Source organism: Anneissia japonica, unplaced genomic scaffold (assembly GCF_011630105.1).
Source record: "Anneissia japonica isolate Jap-2015-1 unplaced genomic scaffold, ASM1163010v1 scaffold287834_len5846547_cov211, whole genome shotgun sequence".
NCBI lineage: Eukaryota > Metazoa > Echinodermata > Crinoidea > Comatulida > Comatulidae > Anneissia > Anneissia japonica.
The window spans coordinates 478,651-495,812 of NW_022704992.1; the positions used below are offsets into that span (position 1 = coordinate 478,651).

Genomic DNA, 17,162 nt, shown 5'->3' on the forward strand with positions numbered 1-17,162 from the left:
ATATAGGCCTATATTAAATTTAGTGAATTGAAAAAAATGTACATTACTTAATCGATAAATATTTTCAGATCGATATATTTATAATTATTAAAGTGCTCTAATCCCAACATACGTTAATGGAGACAAAAATAGGATTTTGCTAAAATTCTATAGGCATACCTTCTGTTTATATATATATTTAAAAAAAAAACAAAAAAAAACAAAAACCAGCAAAACCTTTTTAACTGGGATTCGGTTATGATGTCATGGTCATTTGAAAGTGATATGATTTGATTAATTTATTCAGCGTCATAATGGCATCTAGTACCATACAGATAGCAAACACATGATTTTCTTGCGTGTAAGTTGTTCTGGTCGATATGTTAAATCGATATATACAATATAGCTAACATTTTGAATATTTTTCACAACTGTTGTTAACTTCCATGTCGAGCAATAGTTTTTGCTTATTCACGATGACTCTTGGTAGTTGAGAATAAAACATATCTATCAAAAAACATTCAAATTCAAACATGACTAACTTCATACTAATTGTAGCAGCAACTTACAAGTTTGTGAAGTCCTGTGGTGTGTGAACAAGTATTCAACGATCATTTACATTTTCCATTAGTTTTATTTAAGAAAAAAAAACATGAATAAAAGAATACGATGCTGCCTTTGGAGAACTATAAATTGCGGTGTCTCTCCTTAAAACCTCAGCACAAATCAAAAAGTTATAAGTTAAAGACAAAATTAACTCATGAAATACACAATCGAAGGTTAAGACCAATCTGTCAGAAATATTATAGTCATATCACATTGTTTAAAATGTTTATATTTGGTGTTAATACTACATTCGAACGTAATTTTCAATGAAAACCTACACCATTCGTTAGAAACTTTACTTCAACCTTATTTTTATTCTTATTTATTGTAACATGTATCTACTGACATTTTTGTATTACTATTAGTCAACAAATTCTTTAAAATGGGATTCTTTGGATAGTGAATTATTGGCCAAGTATAACGCACTCGAACTTGAGGCATGTAAAAGAAACATTTTAGTATTATTATGTAGAACCTATTTAAGATTCAGTTTTAGAAAAAAAAATATGGTTGTAACTGTAATTTATATTGTACAATTACAGTAATAGGCCTATCTACACAAATTCCATGATAATTCTGATAACATGTTTTATAAACTAACAAAAATATTTGTTAACAGTGATTTTAAAAATACAAATTTAGGGCCGGTACTATTTTACTGGAATAGATTTCATGACCCGCCTACTTTAATTCTTCATTGCCGCTAATTAGATCACTTAGAACTATATAACACAATTAGATAATAATCATCAGAGAACGAAATCACTGCTAGAAAATTACAAATCGACAGCTTCTTTTATCATCCGCTCAGATCTTAGTTAATATAATACGTTCGCTTATTTATCTAACTGTCAAGATAATAAAAGATGAGAAAAATGAATGAAGTTACCGCTGGATTGAGTCTGGTCGTCTAGACCATGATATAGTAATTAACACTGCAGTAAGTCATCTAAGTGACGCGCATGCGCAGAGTTGTTAGACGGCCAAGATCAATTGTTTGACCCGATTCATATTTTCAAATACATTTTTTTTTTTAAGAAGATGGATGTATTAGTAGCTGAACATTTGTTGTCAAATTTAAAGCAATGATTGAAATGGTTTATTATGAAATTTTATACTGCTTACTACAGTTATTATTTAATAATTATTTTGTCCTGATTAAATATGAAAGCACATCTTTGGCCTATAGGCCTCCATGGCTAAATCTACATGACGTGTGCTCTATCCACATGAAATTGTATGTGACAAATAAATCTTGTATGCCCATATTTGAATGTAATATGACATTTTTTTTTCTCTTTCGTGGCAGTAACCACCACCTAGCTTTATTCAAACAAACAGTACAATACAGTACAATATTTCCTCCTATTTATTATTTTTTTCATTACCTTCATGGCATTACTGTTTATTTGTTTTATTATATCATCTTTTAACAACCAATAACGTGTATAATCGAATAAAAGTATTTTGGAATAAAATATAATTTAAAATGTTTAATACAATAATTTAATTTGTTTTATATCACACTATACGGTATAGCATTATAATATAATATACTTTATTTATTATAATCTTCATGAAATGAAAGAATACCATTTTTTTATTTTAAATATATATTATATATATATACATATACATACACACATACCTATATAGGCCTATATATATGTTTATATATAAGCCTATATATGCATACACATATAGGCCTANNGAGCTCTTGCTGCAGTGCCTGTCTCTTATACACATCTAGATGTGTATAAGAGAATACACATAGGCCCATACATCATACACATCACACAAATTTATAAAATTTCATAGTGTGCACAAAACTTAAGAATATACTGTAGGCCTACTGTGACAATATTTATTATTTGTTTCTCTAACGTTTGAGAGTGTACAAAGGAAAAATGGACTCAATTCCTATACTTGTCTATTTTCCTATAATACAAAAGGTCCATTGGCCTAATAGTTGTATTGAATTTTAAGGAATTTAATCTATGGGCCTATAGTAGTAGGCTTATATCTATACTGAGCCCGATGATCGTGCTAATATTCAGGCATAGGCCTACGCCAGCCTAAAAGTGCATTCACGCCATATCCGATCATTCGGACCAGAAAGCCTATCGAAATCGAATCGGATGTATAAAATTATGGATGAATTCCTTCAGCACATCGGAAACGCTTCCAAATTACGGTATGTGAATGCCGCTAAATAGGCCTATTTTACAAATAAGTAGGCCTTTGTCAATTAAAAAAGTATGATTTCTTGAGAATGTACTGTCGAGATTCGAACCAAGAACCTCCGATTATGCTACAGCGTTATGTTATTTTACCATGGCCAAACCTGTACTTATTGGATATTACACTACGGTATTTGCCATATATACTTCCGATTTAATCAACAATGTCATCCTTGTTAAGATTAATAACCGATTTATATCGATTAATCTACACAGAGATCCAACGGAATAATAGGCATAAACGGAAAATGTTTGAAACAGCAGTTTTAGTAATCTTCGTTAGTTTGCAATTCTAGTTAGGCCTACAATTAAATATGTTTGACAAAATTCGTCCATCACACAAAAATACAAAAATTTAAAATATGAAAAAAAGAAAAGGTCTAAATTCTACGAGTTTAATGCACGTACTTGCCATCTGTTTTTTTTTACAGCACTAACTATCAAAGCAAATTACCATCGGCACTTAACTGTCAATTAAAAATATCTAGAACTCCTCTTACGAGTAATGTTTTCAACTGTAAAGATTTCCGCGAGAGGATCGTAACAACACACCTGTCGTAAATACATTTATATACAAAAACATAAATTCCAGAGGAATGTAAATCTACTCTAGAAATTTCACAAAACGGAAATAAAAAAAATATGTGTATAGATTCTAATCCCAGACGTCATGGATATCCCTGCCTGGGTATCCATTACATAACTTGAAATATGGTTTTTGTAAATAGGCCTATCTACTGAGTGTAAGTACAGGCCTAAGTGTTGTACAGTAATGTTGTATAGTATTGCATAGGGTTGCATACGGTTGTATATATGATTGTATAGTGTAGTGTTACAGTGCTGTATAGTATCTGTGTAGTGTAGTGCTGCAAGTGTTGCACTTACTATTTAGTATTCTATAGAATATTGTTTGGTATACATAGTGTATCGTATAATAGTGTAATGTAGCATAGTGGGCCTATTAGTATTGTACCGGTATATTATAGTGGTACATAATGTTGCATTATGATGTGCAGGTGTTGTATAGCATTGCAGTGTTGAATAGTGCCGTAAATAACTGTATAGAATAGTTTCCACAGTGATGTATAGCATTGCAAATATTATAAAATGCTATTACATTATTATTATATAACTTTATTCAAAAACTGAAATGTACTCTCAATTTTTGCTAAGTCTTTTATCATGATCAAATATATAAAAAGTGTTTTTTTTTTTTGTCATTACATTTTTGTTGTCATTAAATTTTGCTTTAAAGTTACGGTATATAGTAAACGTCTGTTGATTCGTGTTTCTTATCCTTTTTTTTCTTTAATTTTCATTTCTTTGTTTTATGTTAGGCCTATTATTGTATATAGGCATGTTATATTTTTTTGCTGTAAGTTTTTAATGGTAAATTTGGCAATACTTTTTTCTTGTTAACAATATTGTTTGTAAACTTGTTCTTTGTTCATTTTGTGTTTCTTTGTTAAAGGAGCAGTTGGCCCTTCATGGGTTACAAAGATACTATTCTCTTTAACTCTTTTATCACGTAAATTGTAGTTGAATAAATAAATAAAATAAAACAATAAATTTACTGCTGTGACAGTCATATTCTTGGTTGGTTCCACATTTTTTACCCATTTAAAATAGAGTTTTAAACGAGAGGCTTACTTTAAAAGAAAAATTATATGTAGTATATTATTATTACTTACTTACTTACTTAATTAATCCTCTTCATGCTGATGAGCACATAAAGCAGCATATGTATTATTACATAGTGTATATACACAGGCAGAATATATATATACAATATACACAATAATGTATTTGTATTGTATAGGCCTATGATATAAATTTTCTTAAAATAATAGGTCCATGTTCAAATGAACATCATTCAGAAGTAGGCCTATGTCATCTGATAAAGCAATTAGCTTAGGTTATTACTCTGTTTAGGAAGTGTTAAAATTAAAACGTTTGACATTCAATCCCAAGAAATCTTTTTAAGATGTCCACAACAGTCGCTAATCTAATCAGATCCGTGATAACTGACTGGTTCTGTTGACGAATTCGCTCAGCGCAAGATTCAAGAACATTTACATGTCCGCACGATATAATCGCCAATTGACAATACACCTTTTCAATTGTATCCATACTCAAATTCCTTGAGGAAATTGATTTACTTATTTGAAAATGGCGATTACATAAAATGTCTTGTGTTGAGGCGGTACTTCAAGAGCTTGTCTTAAATTGGTGTTAATTAACACTAATGCTAAATATTCTTGCAGCAATCCACAATTAACAAATCATTTAAAAATGTCTATACACGATGAAAAATTATTATTACATAACAGGCATGCCAAATCAATTAGTATGACTGTTATATAAAATATTATGATTGTACAATAATTAGGCCTACAGTATATTCCTAAATGCATTGTGAAAAACTCTGAAAATCTCTCAAATATCGAAGTAAAAACATTAAATTGTTTATTTATACCATGAATTTTAATTAAAAAATGAAACAGATTAAACAAAAATAAAGTTTTTCGATAATTTATTTCACTATACGAAAATCATATTGCCTGTGCAAAGAATATGGCACTGTAGGATACTATTAAATATGTATCTGTTACTTGGAAGATAAGTTCTCATTTGATTCAATGTTACTGTTAACATTAGGTAAAACATAAAGTACCGTATAAGCATGGGAGTGATCTACTGTATAATTTTTAACGTTATTTCGACAATTATTTCCGTCATATAACAGATAATGAAACTTGACTACAATGAATCTACAACTTATAATGTTTGAATTCAGTAGATCAAATAAACTATTCATTTAAGTATGTATTAACATGATTTGTGTTTTAAAAACGACTCTGGTATTTTCATAGAAGGAATCGATCATCACTCCGTTATGGGTACTTAATAATAACGCTAATATACATCCTAAAACTTGAGACATAATTATTTGTTATAAAGTATCACTATTAAAACAGAATTCATCCTCCTAATTAATTTTCACCGAGATAATCTAGGCCTAGTAATCAACATTCGTAAAATATCGTGTGACAAAACATTTCTTAGGTTGTATACCACATCGTTCTGCAATACGTTTTTAAATTCGTCCTTCCTTTACGTTAATTCATCCGTTGATTGATATACTGTGGATTTAGGCTGAGAATTGTTCGAAAGCAACAGTGTGGGAAAGTCGTTATAGATGATTTGTAGGTCATCCGACAATTTTGAGACTTTTAAGAAATCCGAATTGATTAAGTAGTTCTCGGGTATAATTTCGATAAAACGGAAGAAATATATAACATTGTAATGTTTTGGCCTAATCGTTTAAAATTTGCTATTATTAAATAGTAAAACTACGACAAAACTATATACATGAGGCCTATTCTTCATAAAATCATACTTCGACATTTAATAACAGTTAAATATATTTTTGTATACAATCTTCCTTATTATTAAATTTTATATAGGCTTATTTCATTCATCATTTATTTTTTTTTTTACCATTTAACTTCAGATGTTGTGTTTTAAGATGAGAAAACTTATAAGAAATATTATTCGGATATTATAAACTTCTATGTTAGGCCTCCAAACTTAGTATGTTGTTTCACTGTGTTATTATGTACCAGTACCATGTGGTCTATCATTATCAATATCGTCACCGTCATCATCATCGTCGCCATCATCATTATCCTATTACAATTATTATTATATAACGATGTGGTAGCCTATAGGAATGGTATCCCTACAAAGCATAATAAAAATAATAAATAATAACAATAGCACTAATAAATAATAATAGTAATATTTATTATTAATACTATCATTATTATTTATTGTTATTTAAATTATTTATTGTCGTCATTTATATTATGTTTAAGTATGCCATTAAACTACAGTATCCATAACTTTTTTGTTATAAGAACATATTTTATAAGAACACTGAGGCTGAAATTGCTTAAAAATTAAGAACAAAATAAGAACAAATTGGGGCTGAGGTAGAATGTCAAATGAGGCTTTTATTTTTTAAAAAATAGAAAAACCAACAAATTATATCTGTAGGCCTACCTTATGTGCAGCATAAAACAGTACTCTCTATAATACAGTGCAGTGGGTGTACTTTGGGGCCATTTTAACCGGGACCCTTTTTTCTGGGGCCATTTTTTCGGGGCCGCTTTTACTTTCCGGACTGTATACTGCTGTACAATAATAATTTTCTATGTATGTAAAGTGTGTAAGATAAGAACAAAATAAAAACATTTTGAGCCTGAAATGAGCCAAAAATTAAGATCACTAAGCCTTGTCAAAATTTTACTGGTTCTTATATAAAAAATAAGGAAACTGTTCCAGTTTCAGGTCTATCAACACGGTAATTTACAATAGGCCTATCATCTATCCTTGAGAAGTTAAAAAAAAAACAAACAAACAAAACAAAAAATGAGTGGTACTACCTCACCATAATGAAACTTGTCATACAAAACAACTCTCAGAAGGGGTTGGCATGATTTGATTAAAACTTACGTCCCGTAGGAAGTCTACCATGACCACAATTTACGCGCGCGTATTGTCCGACGGTCAAAACAGGGTTGACCGTATCAAGTTAATATCCAAAGGAATGCTAAATGGTGAATGGGATCAAACTACTAATCATTTTCTTGGATTTTCCCTCTTTTTGGCAGTCATTGTTGTCATATTTAATTGTGTAATGAACTGTCGAACAAATATCGGTCTCCTAACCACTTCATGTACCCACAAAAAAAAAATGATTTGCGACCCACTTAACGACTGGTTAGACGCAAAGAGACCACCAAGATTAACCATCATAGCCTGTAAACTTGAGTTTTCGTTTCTCACGCTCTTCTTCCAAAAGCAATCCATTCCGTTTCACTAGTTATCTGCAACACGTTGGTAGCCAAATTAAGCCGTGGTCTATTATACCAATATTTAATATGGACTAGTCTTTTTTCTATTCAATAAAGTTATTTATAGCCTGAAAGTCCTATAAAAATCTTCGAAGAATTCGGCACTAACGAAGTTACACATTAGATAAATCACTTGTGAACGCCTCCTAAAAAACTTACACCGACTCGGACCAAAATAAGATTGAATATAAAGAGAGTTTAACTAATTTTCAACACCATGTGTGCGTGAGTGTGTGAAAATTATACTTTTAAGAGAAGTAAAGTATCCAAAATTAAATTCCGCATGCTGTTGGGTTCATGAGATATTAGGACGAAACATCGTGAAAACATTCTGTTTTATTTGAATTTGAATTTAGTTGAAATGTTAACCGTACCGAAAGTTTCCATTATTTAATTTCTCATAACCGGTAATTCATAACAATTCGATTTCACCATTTCAACAAGAAGCATTAGGCCTACCACTATGTGAATATAATTCGCGTGGGTTCGTTTATTAAAATCCTCCTGATCCTGAAAAACCAACAAGGCGCCGGAGCAAATCCCCAACCGTGGGCTCTTAAATCATGATTAAGGAATCCGTGTTTCTAACGATATACCTAATCGACAAATACCGTTGGAAATATTTAACCACAAAAAAGTGGGGTTTTTTGCAGGTGATAGGCCTATACGTGGCTGTAAGCACCGACTTTGACAGCGACTAGATCTACACATGTAAGAGTCGACGATGGTTTCACCATAGCCATACAGTTTCACAGAGTATATGATCGGTCGTTTCAACGAAATGGCCCTACAACAACACTTCTATAAACCTATACATATTATGCTGTTATTTGTTTTGAGTATTGGCTGACTACTGTATATAAATTAAGGCCTATATTTATGAAATAGGCTCAGTCAGAGGACCCAAACTTAGTTCTAAATAAAAAGCCTTGGCCTAAATAAGCAATTAAATTAAATCAAAATAAATAAAGAAATTATAGTTAAATTATTAAATAAATTACTGTACATTTTGACTAAGTCTTAAAGATTGCATTTTAACCTTGTCTACTATGCAAATGTAATTTTTATATAAATAAAATCTCAAATATATGCTTATATACGCCCAATATAATGCCTTTGATTCTTTCCATAAATTGTCCCAATATATTTCCTTATGCTCCACTCTACACACAAACACAGCAACTTGTCGAACAATTTTACCGGTGATTATGGACTTGATTGTCAGCTTTGCAGTCCAGTCGCTGACCTTGACCAGGGATGCTATTTCTTGTATTGTATCGTTACAAGACTACTCGGAAATGTTGTGGGTAATTGGGGAAACGTTAACTAGGTTTATAAAGCGCTCCGCATTATTCCGCAGACAGATATGCCTACTTTGTTGCACTTTAATCTATCTACCATACCAATTGCAGCAATAAATTATTCCGCAGAGAAAAGTAGTTCTATCTAAAACAAACGAATATAATTCGTAAAATTAATACAAGATTTAATCGATAGTGATCTTTTAGGTAGAGTAAAGGCTACAGTTAAATAAATGTATTGCTGTCGGAATAAACGTATTTTAAAATAATTGATTGTAGATAACTTGTAGGCTTACATATCCAAACTACTTTTTAAAATGAATATAATTCACACGTACGGTAATACTACAACTTTTAAATGTCGGACTACCGTTTATAGTAGAATCGACACCAACCTCAAAACAGTTAAGACGTGATGACTGGTAATTAGCAGACAGATTAATTAATGACAGCAACAGATGAGCACGTTTGGAATTTCAACAATCAATACGTTCTTCATTTATGATTTCGCTTTTGAGTTCAGCAACCTTAGAAGTTACAAACGTGGATAATTATGATGTCAAGAAAAATTATTTGTAGTTTGTGCTACATAAAAGCATTAATATGCCTAATAATATTAATATTTTTTGGTTTTTAGGCCTATTATTATATTTCATATTCTTCATACTATTTATGGATTTATGGATCCTCCTGTTTGCGAGCGCGCATAGAAATGTAAATGAGGCTTCGCGCTGCACAGCCAATCACAAGACAGGCACTTATCGGCTTAAATTTTATTATCAGGATAAACATTATGAGCCAACTCCAGCCACCCCCATCCCCCACCCATCATAATTTTATTTTCCTGAGAAAGTGGCGTTAATACAATTTTGCAGAATTCATTAAACATTTTTTTTTTCTCGAAGAACTACCTCAAGAGACAAAGTGATGGAAGCCATCTCCCTCAATTTTGTAAAGTAAATAGGGAGTACTGTACGATATGTAGGCGTATATAGACTAACCAACAGGGTTTTGGATTGGACAGCGACTCTGCAGCTTAACAATCTAGCTTGCGCTTGATGATGTCTCTAGTGTAATCTTAATGACTTTTTAACATTGTTTTTTATTCATCGTAGGCTTGTTTAATTCTCATGGGCAAGAAAGCGGTCTTTCTCCATACTCCATACTCGTAATTTCTGATTATGATGCCTTCGAATTTTCTCAAACTTTGATTCTTCAATTATCACAAATCAAATTGAAAAAAAATAAAATTAGATTTCATCTATATTAGTCATTCGTTGACAAGAACACTGGCATTAAAACAACAAATGAAATTATTGGGCCTAACGAGTAACACTCGGTACAATATTTACAAATTGGCAGGTGATCTAAACATTCTGGGCTTTTATATTTCTCCTTTTCGTTGAAAACTATCACAGAAAAAGAACGAGCATACTGTAAAGTATGAATAATATTGAATCTAGTAAATTCACTTCCGAATTGGTTAACGATCATACGGAGCACTTGCTACAGCTTGTTAAGATGAATTACTGTAGGCCTACAATCTCCTGTACAGGACCTTGGAAATGGTGAAGTTTAGCAAAGCGGCGGGCTAGATTTCATTTAATTCAATATTTGTGATAGATAAGATATGAAACCGTTGTCTGCTCCATCCACTCAATAATTATAAGTGACTAAGATATGGGCGTGAACTTTCCATAAAGAGGATGGGGTCACAGCTTAGTCTCACTAGGCTGTTTTTACAATGTTACTCTCAACACAGGAGCCGTTGGTTCATTCACAATTTGCATTCGTAGTTTGTATGTAGATCACAGGTTCTAACTGTTTGGGATCCGTCATGTATACATGAAAATGAATTATGAGAATATGCTTCAAGATGACGTACTGGTAACAAACAGGCCAACTATTCATCGTCGTAAGGGGGAGCATTGTATAAGAGTAAGGGCGGGATGGGAGAGGTTCCAAGATCAAGTTAGTATTACGCAGCCACTGTACTGTACCACATTAAGAAAGGAAGGCTTCATCAAAACAATTCCATAAATACAAGTTTTTAAAAAGTAGGCCATTACGAGATAAATCAAGGACGTTTTGTTTTCTAAACTGGTAATTAAGTCAAAACAAGAACATACAAACCACGCATAGGGGGCCCTATACAGTAAATTGGTAAATAGTGATTTTTTTTCTTAATGATATCTTTATTTTATGAATAATATTCAAGAAAGTGTACTCAATCAAGAGTGGAACGTTAAAATCGCAGAAATAAATAGAACGCAGATGGTGCAATGAAATTTGAGTGCGTGTTAACCTAAAATCTAAATTACCTTTTTGACATAAAGTTACGCTTTGGTTGTTATAGACTACAGTATATAATCACCAATCCTCAATATAATAATATAGTGTCAGATACAACTCAAGTTGAACATATAGTTACAGATGTAGTTAATCTTTGAAAATCTTAATAAGCATTGTGTTGTACTATAATGATGACGAATTTGATTATGGAAATTAAATCAGATAATTATATGTTTATTGTTATGTATATGTATTTTCAACTACATTGTCAAATTTTATTGATGAATGAAATACTTTAAACTGAATTTGAATATACATAGTGTGTCTATGCCTTATAATATCTACTATTCGTACAAATTAGTCTACATAAACATTAACAATACAAAAGATCATAAGGTTCTGAACGCAGAGGTGATCGTATAAAGCACACAAAAATTGACGATCATAATTAGGCAAATTATAAACACGTAATTCTCATCTTCCATCCACTTTCAAACTCCGACATCTAAACACATATTAATAGTAAACAAAAAAATCGTCTATGCCTGAACAAGATCTAAATATGCTATGTGTCTATTTGGTAGTCATACTGTTTGTAAATATATAAAAAGAATATTAAGCAAATCTTCCTCTTTTTCAAAAGTAAACGAGAATGAAAATGAAACAAACGGTCTTGGCTAGCAGCGGTACAAAAATGTCTAATATTCGGAACCAGTATACAGTCCACATAAAACAGCATTATCACTAATGGATGCATTGGTAAACAATGGCCCTTGTAGAAAGTGGAAGTTTGTTGGAAGTAGAGGTACAATCATTCCTTATTGCACTGTACCTCAATGGCTTCCCGCGTACATGTGGAATTTTCATTTGCAAATTATCCCATTAAAATCATTAAGTACGTTAATGTTCCGCACGTAAATCATCAAATGCTCAGCCTTTGGTTTGGACATCAGAACGATACCGACCCTGAACCGCCGATGCTTTCCTTGTTTGTACTGTACTCTTTTTGAGGAGGATGCTGGGTTCTACAAACAGGACCAATTTTCTACTAGAATACATATCTTTCTTTTGATGATGTTCATTTCAAAATGCTATATTATCTTTATCATTATTATTATTATTATTATTATTATTATTATTATTATTATTATTATTATTATTATTATTATTACTACTACTACTATTATCATTAATTAGCGATCATTATCATTATCATTATTAATATAAGTAAAATTTTATTTTTATTATCATCATAATTAATGTAAATGTAAAATGTTTTTATTTTTTAATATTATAATCATTTATTATTATTGTTTTATCATTATTATTACTGTTATTATTATTGTTGATAATATTGTTATAATGTTAGGTCTTATTAGCCTTATCATTTATCATCACATCGTAATCGTTAATAACCACCACCGTCATCGCCATCGTCACCACCACATCATATTCATTACTGCTAGTGCTAAGTATAAGAGAGTGCACACACTTTGCATTGTGAAGTTGTTTTTTTTTTTGTTGCTGTGACATTGGTAGCGCTTTCTTAAAAAAAAAAAAGAACGATTTAAATATATTTATAATTTGTGTTTTTGTCTTGAAAACCGCAGAAAAAAATAATCAAAATTAAATTGCTTTAACTTAAAAGTATCAAATAGTTTCTCAACATCAAATAAAATACATATTAAAGCAACTAATTTAATGTCTATTGATGTTCAGCAGTTTACTACCAAAAATCATTTTAGTTGAGTACCAGTCAAGTCTTCAGTCCGTAAAAATACGGTACATAGGTGCAGTGCATTTATGCGTTTGCAGGCGCAGAAAATATTTATTTGTTCTAAGTTTCAACTGAAACCTGATGTTTTAGTCTTTTTTATAAACATAAGATACTGATTTATATTTTTCAAATGTAGGCCCAATTATGGCCGAAATACAAAAAACAATGAGCTTAATTTATTTTGTATATTTAAGAAAGAATACATGTACAAAGATTCAATGTTAGATGAAAGTTTCACTTAAAGGACAAAAGTTATAAAGTTGAAAAAAATACTACTTACCCTGTGAAGAGGAGATTCCCTCGCAGTATCTGAATCGGGCTGTTCGCTTTGGTGTAGGATCATTTGGAGTCTATCAATATATTGAATGGCATGTCGTAGTATCATAACTTTTGGGATTCGCTGATCGGGATTCGGACAGGTGTGTCGTTTTAATGTTTCAAATGCCGCATTCACCTTACCTAATCTCCGACGTTCCCGCATCGTCGCTGCGCGGCGTTTGTCCAAACTGTGTGACTGTTTTTTACAAGCTTTGCAGGCCCATAGCAGACAGCTGCGTGGTCCATGTCTCGCTTGACCAGGATTCAACACATGGTCAGGATTCTCATCACGCTGCCAACATTCGTCGTCATTTTCACAGTTTCCGTCGTTATCGTACAACTCGTCCGTCAGCGGACTTTTTGGATACTTAGCGTATGACGAATAATGATCATTATCTTGGTAAAACTGATCATAGTTCGCAAATCCGTTATATTGAGGAGAATCGTAGAAGCGGCAAGAACTGAGGTGGGTCTGTGTTCTGTGTGATAGTTGGCTCGCCGATGTCATCTTGCCCGTAGCATTCGCTCGCCTAATCTCTTCTAGTTGCTTCACTGTTTAGTATCTACAACAAATACTTAAAGTCTGCTGAAGGCTGGCCCCAGAAGACAGCTTACTGTACTTTTCTCTTTCGGATCGCTTATTCGGACATGCGCACTAACGATCCATGATGAGCGAAAAATTCGGAGACCGCTTCCGGAGTAAATCTGTGGTTATAGGACGATGCTAAAAAGTAACGAGACGTTTAAATACAAGATACGATCGTCTGGAGGGAACTGCGAGATGAAAAAACACAAACATCGTAGAATTATTCCAGTAAATAAGATTTAAAATGGTTGTTTTGTTGCAATAGTTTAACTCGCTCGGCGTATGGGAAGTCATCAAGTGCCAAGGAAGAAAGTAGAGGAATGCCTACGGGGAATTGAAATCATTAGCAAACTCAATCGTCCATTTACCCATATGGTGCGGCGGGCTTGTTGGTTTCTTAAAGTTAATGCAGACAAATTTCACGCCTCTGGCTGAAAGTGTAACACGTCTTTACAATAAAAAGAAATGTGGCATTTGAATTAAACCTCATCCGATTAGTGAATTTTGCAAGAAAAATAATTGTCATACGTAATAAATGGAAATCAAATTCGATTTTATTAACATCTAAGATTGTTTTTAATATATAATTAATCACAATTATATAGGCTACAAATAAATTAAATTATACATTGTAAAAACTGCATTGGCCTAATAACTAAAACCCTGAATATAATATTGTACACAAATGTGTTCAGACCGTCCACATCGCTTTTCATAGGCATGTAATTTGATACCGGAAAAAGTTTAGGTATATAATGTAATAGGCCTAAGTTGGCACTAATGTGACATAAATAGGCCTATGAATATGTGTGAGGTTTTCAATATTTGTTTAATTATTTAAATGTTACAAAAATTCACCATTTACCGCCTGCTGTCTTGTTTAATAGTATTCTAAATTTGGAACGATGTTGTATTGTAACATAATTATGCACACACATTAAAACAACTCAAACCAAATTTTAAACTGACCTTTATTGAAAACCAATGACCCACGTAAACTAAAACCAATGGAAACTTCAAAACACAATAATAATGATAAATAATGTTAACATAAAGTCTCATAAAACAAAACATTACATAAAGATAATGCGTTAAGCCAACCAGCCATTGAAGATTCTAACTGAATAATATGGGGAAAAAATGAGTTAGGGAATGTCTTTGAAAAGGGGCAACAGTGACAGACTCATAAGAGTTTCTAAGTCCTCCCTTGACCATTTTCTATGCATCTGTAACTTTGATTTGTTTAATTTCCATGCATGTTTATAAATGGTCGAATATATGTTGAATAAATTAACTGGAAAATGAATTAGTTACAAAATGTTCTATTGATGACCAGCACTCACAAATAGGCCTTATCAAAACTACCAATACTCAATTACATTACACGATTTTGAAATCAGATGAAATTGTTTGATCATCATGGTTTTTTGTTTGAAAGATTGTTTCTTCCTTTGTTGAGTTAATACACTATACGATGATTTGAATCACTTACTGTATTTTTGTATATTATTAAGCTATCACCTTTTATTCAATAAGGTGTTTAAAAAATATTTTCCTCACAAACGTAGACCGACATTAATAAAACACAGTTTCATATTTTTCGTATATAGTCTCTTCAATTGGATTAATGGCAGTTTAAATAAATATATTTGAATGTATGTCAAAGTATTGTTTCGATTTGGTCTTATTGAAAGCAATTTAAAATTTTCAAAAAGCCTAAATGAAAGCTTGTGATTCGATCGGAGTTTTCATGATTACCAGTGACATAGGTCTAAGAAGAAACCCTAACTATTCGCTTGTAGAACCTAGTATTGTATTTTAAAACAACTAAAAATAGGCCGAAAGACCTTTTTTACTCAAAAACTATTAATAAAATCTGTTGTCAAAATTGATTGAATAAAAAAAGCTAGTCACAAAACATACCTTATATACTGTATTAAATTGTTAAGAATGCTGTTCGAAACTATCTGTTTTGTGTGATATTTAATACATCATTTTACTTTTTTCAAAGAAACTATGAAGGCCTACACATTTCGAAAATGCAAAAACATAAATAAACGAACATTGCAATAGATACGGTATAATATAATGTTAGGGTCAAATGGTTGACACCACGTGACACAACAACCATGTCACATTCATTAACCAGTAATTGTATTTGCTACTAGATATCCCCTCACGGTGGAAACTGAGTCAAATCTACCAATAAAAACCGGGTTCAAATCCCTAAAGATGCGCCAGATTCATAACCTGCAATGAATTTCAGTCGCTTTCACTCATCTCTTTCTGCAAATCAACTGGAAATTTATTCACGCTCTCTAACCTTATTTGCAAAAGTTAATTCGCAGTTGAAAGGAGGGGAATAAAATCAAAACTCTCTGTGACCTGAATGCCGGTACCGACCCACTTTCGTCACGCACAGCTGGTCCAGGGCTTGCCCAATATCCCCGTACCGTCATATACTGATTGATGTTATACTTAATTGTTTAATTACTGGGCTATTAAAGATGAAATAATGGATACAACTGATCGGAAAGGCGAATTATCATTGGTAACAATCTGTCACAGGAAGTTGAGAATTGGCTGAAGTTTGTCTATCGGGACCACAGCCTGCCTCCTTTTCAACGAAATGACGCGTATGTTAAAATACTGAAGCTTCGAAATTTCATCAGGACAATTATATTAGTAAGCATAGGTCTACATTACTTTGTATTATTATATTATATTTTTATTTTAAAGCGGTATTACTGTTCTACTATTGGCCTATAATTATTATAATGATTACCGTATTGATTATTGTTACTGTTGTTGTTGTGAGTATTATTGATAATGTTATTGTTAATATTATTTTTATTATAGCAGTAGTAAACATATTACTACTATAAATATTGGTAGGAGTGTAGTAAACCTATTAATTTTATTATTATTATTTGCCTATTATAAATATGTTGTTATTTTCATTTGTTAAAGTCCTAATTGTTAGTGTATGATGCTAATTACCTATTTTATTAATAATACCGGCATATATATATATATATATATATAGAGGCACGCCTCTAATGTTTAGTTTTGGCCTTCCTGTTTAATTGTTCAGACTGTTTATTCTAATCCCACCTAGCCTAGCCTATTGTTTCTAATCATGCT

General features: G+C 31.8%; 1 protein-coding gene across 1 annotated transcript in view; it reads right to left on the reverse strand.

The window, feature by feature from the left end:
* Positions 1-15,782, reverse strand: part of LOC117105109 (transcription factor SUM-1-like) — an 18,694-nt gene extending 2,912 nt beyond the window's left edge. Inside the window, exon 1 of the mRNA XM_033246154.1 lies at positions 13,395-15,782. Within this exon, the coding sequence (XP_033102045.1) occupies positions 13,395-13,940 (546 nt within the window). The 5' untranslated portion in view covers positions 13,941-15,782. The remainder of the gene's footprint in view (positions 1-13,394) is intronic.
* Positions 15,783-17,162: the final 1,380 nt, after the last annotated feature.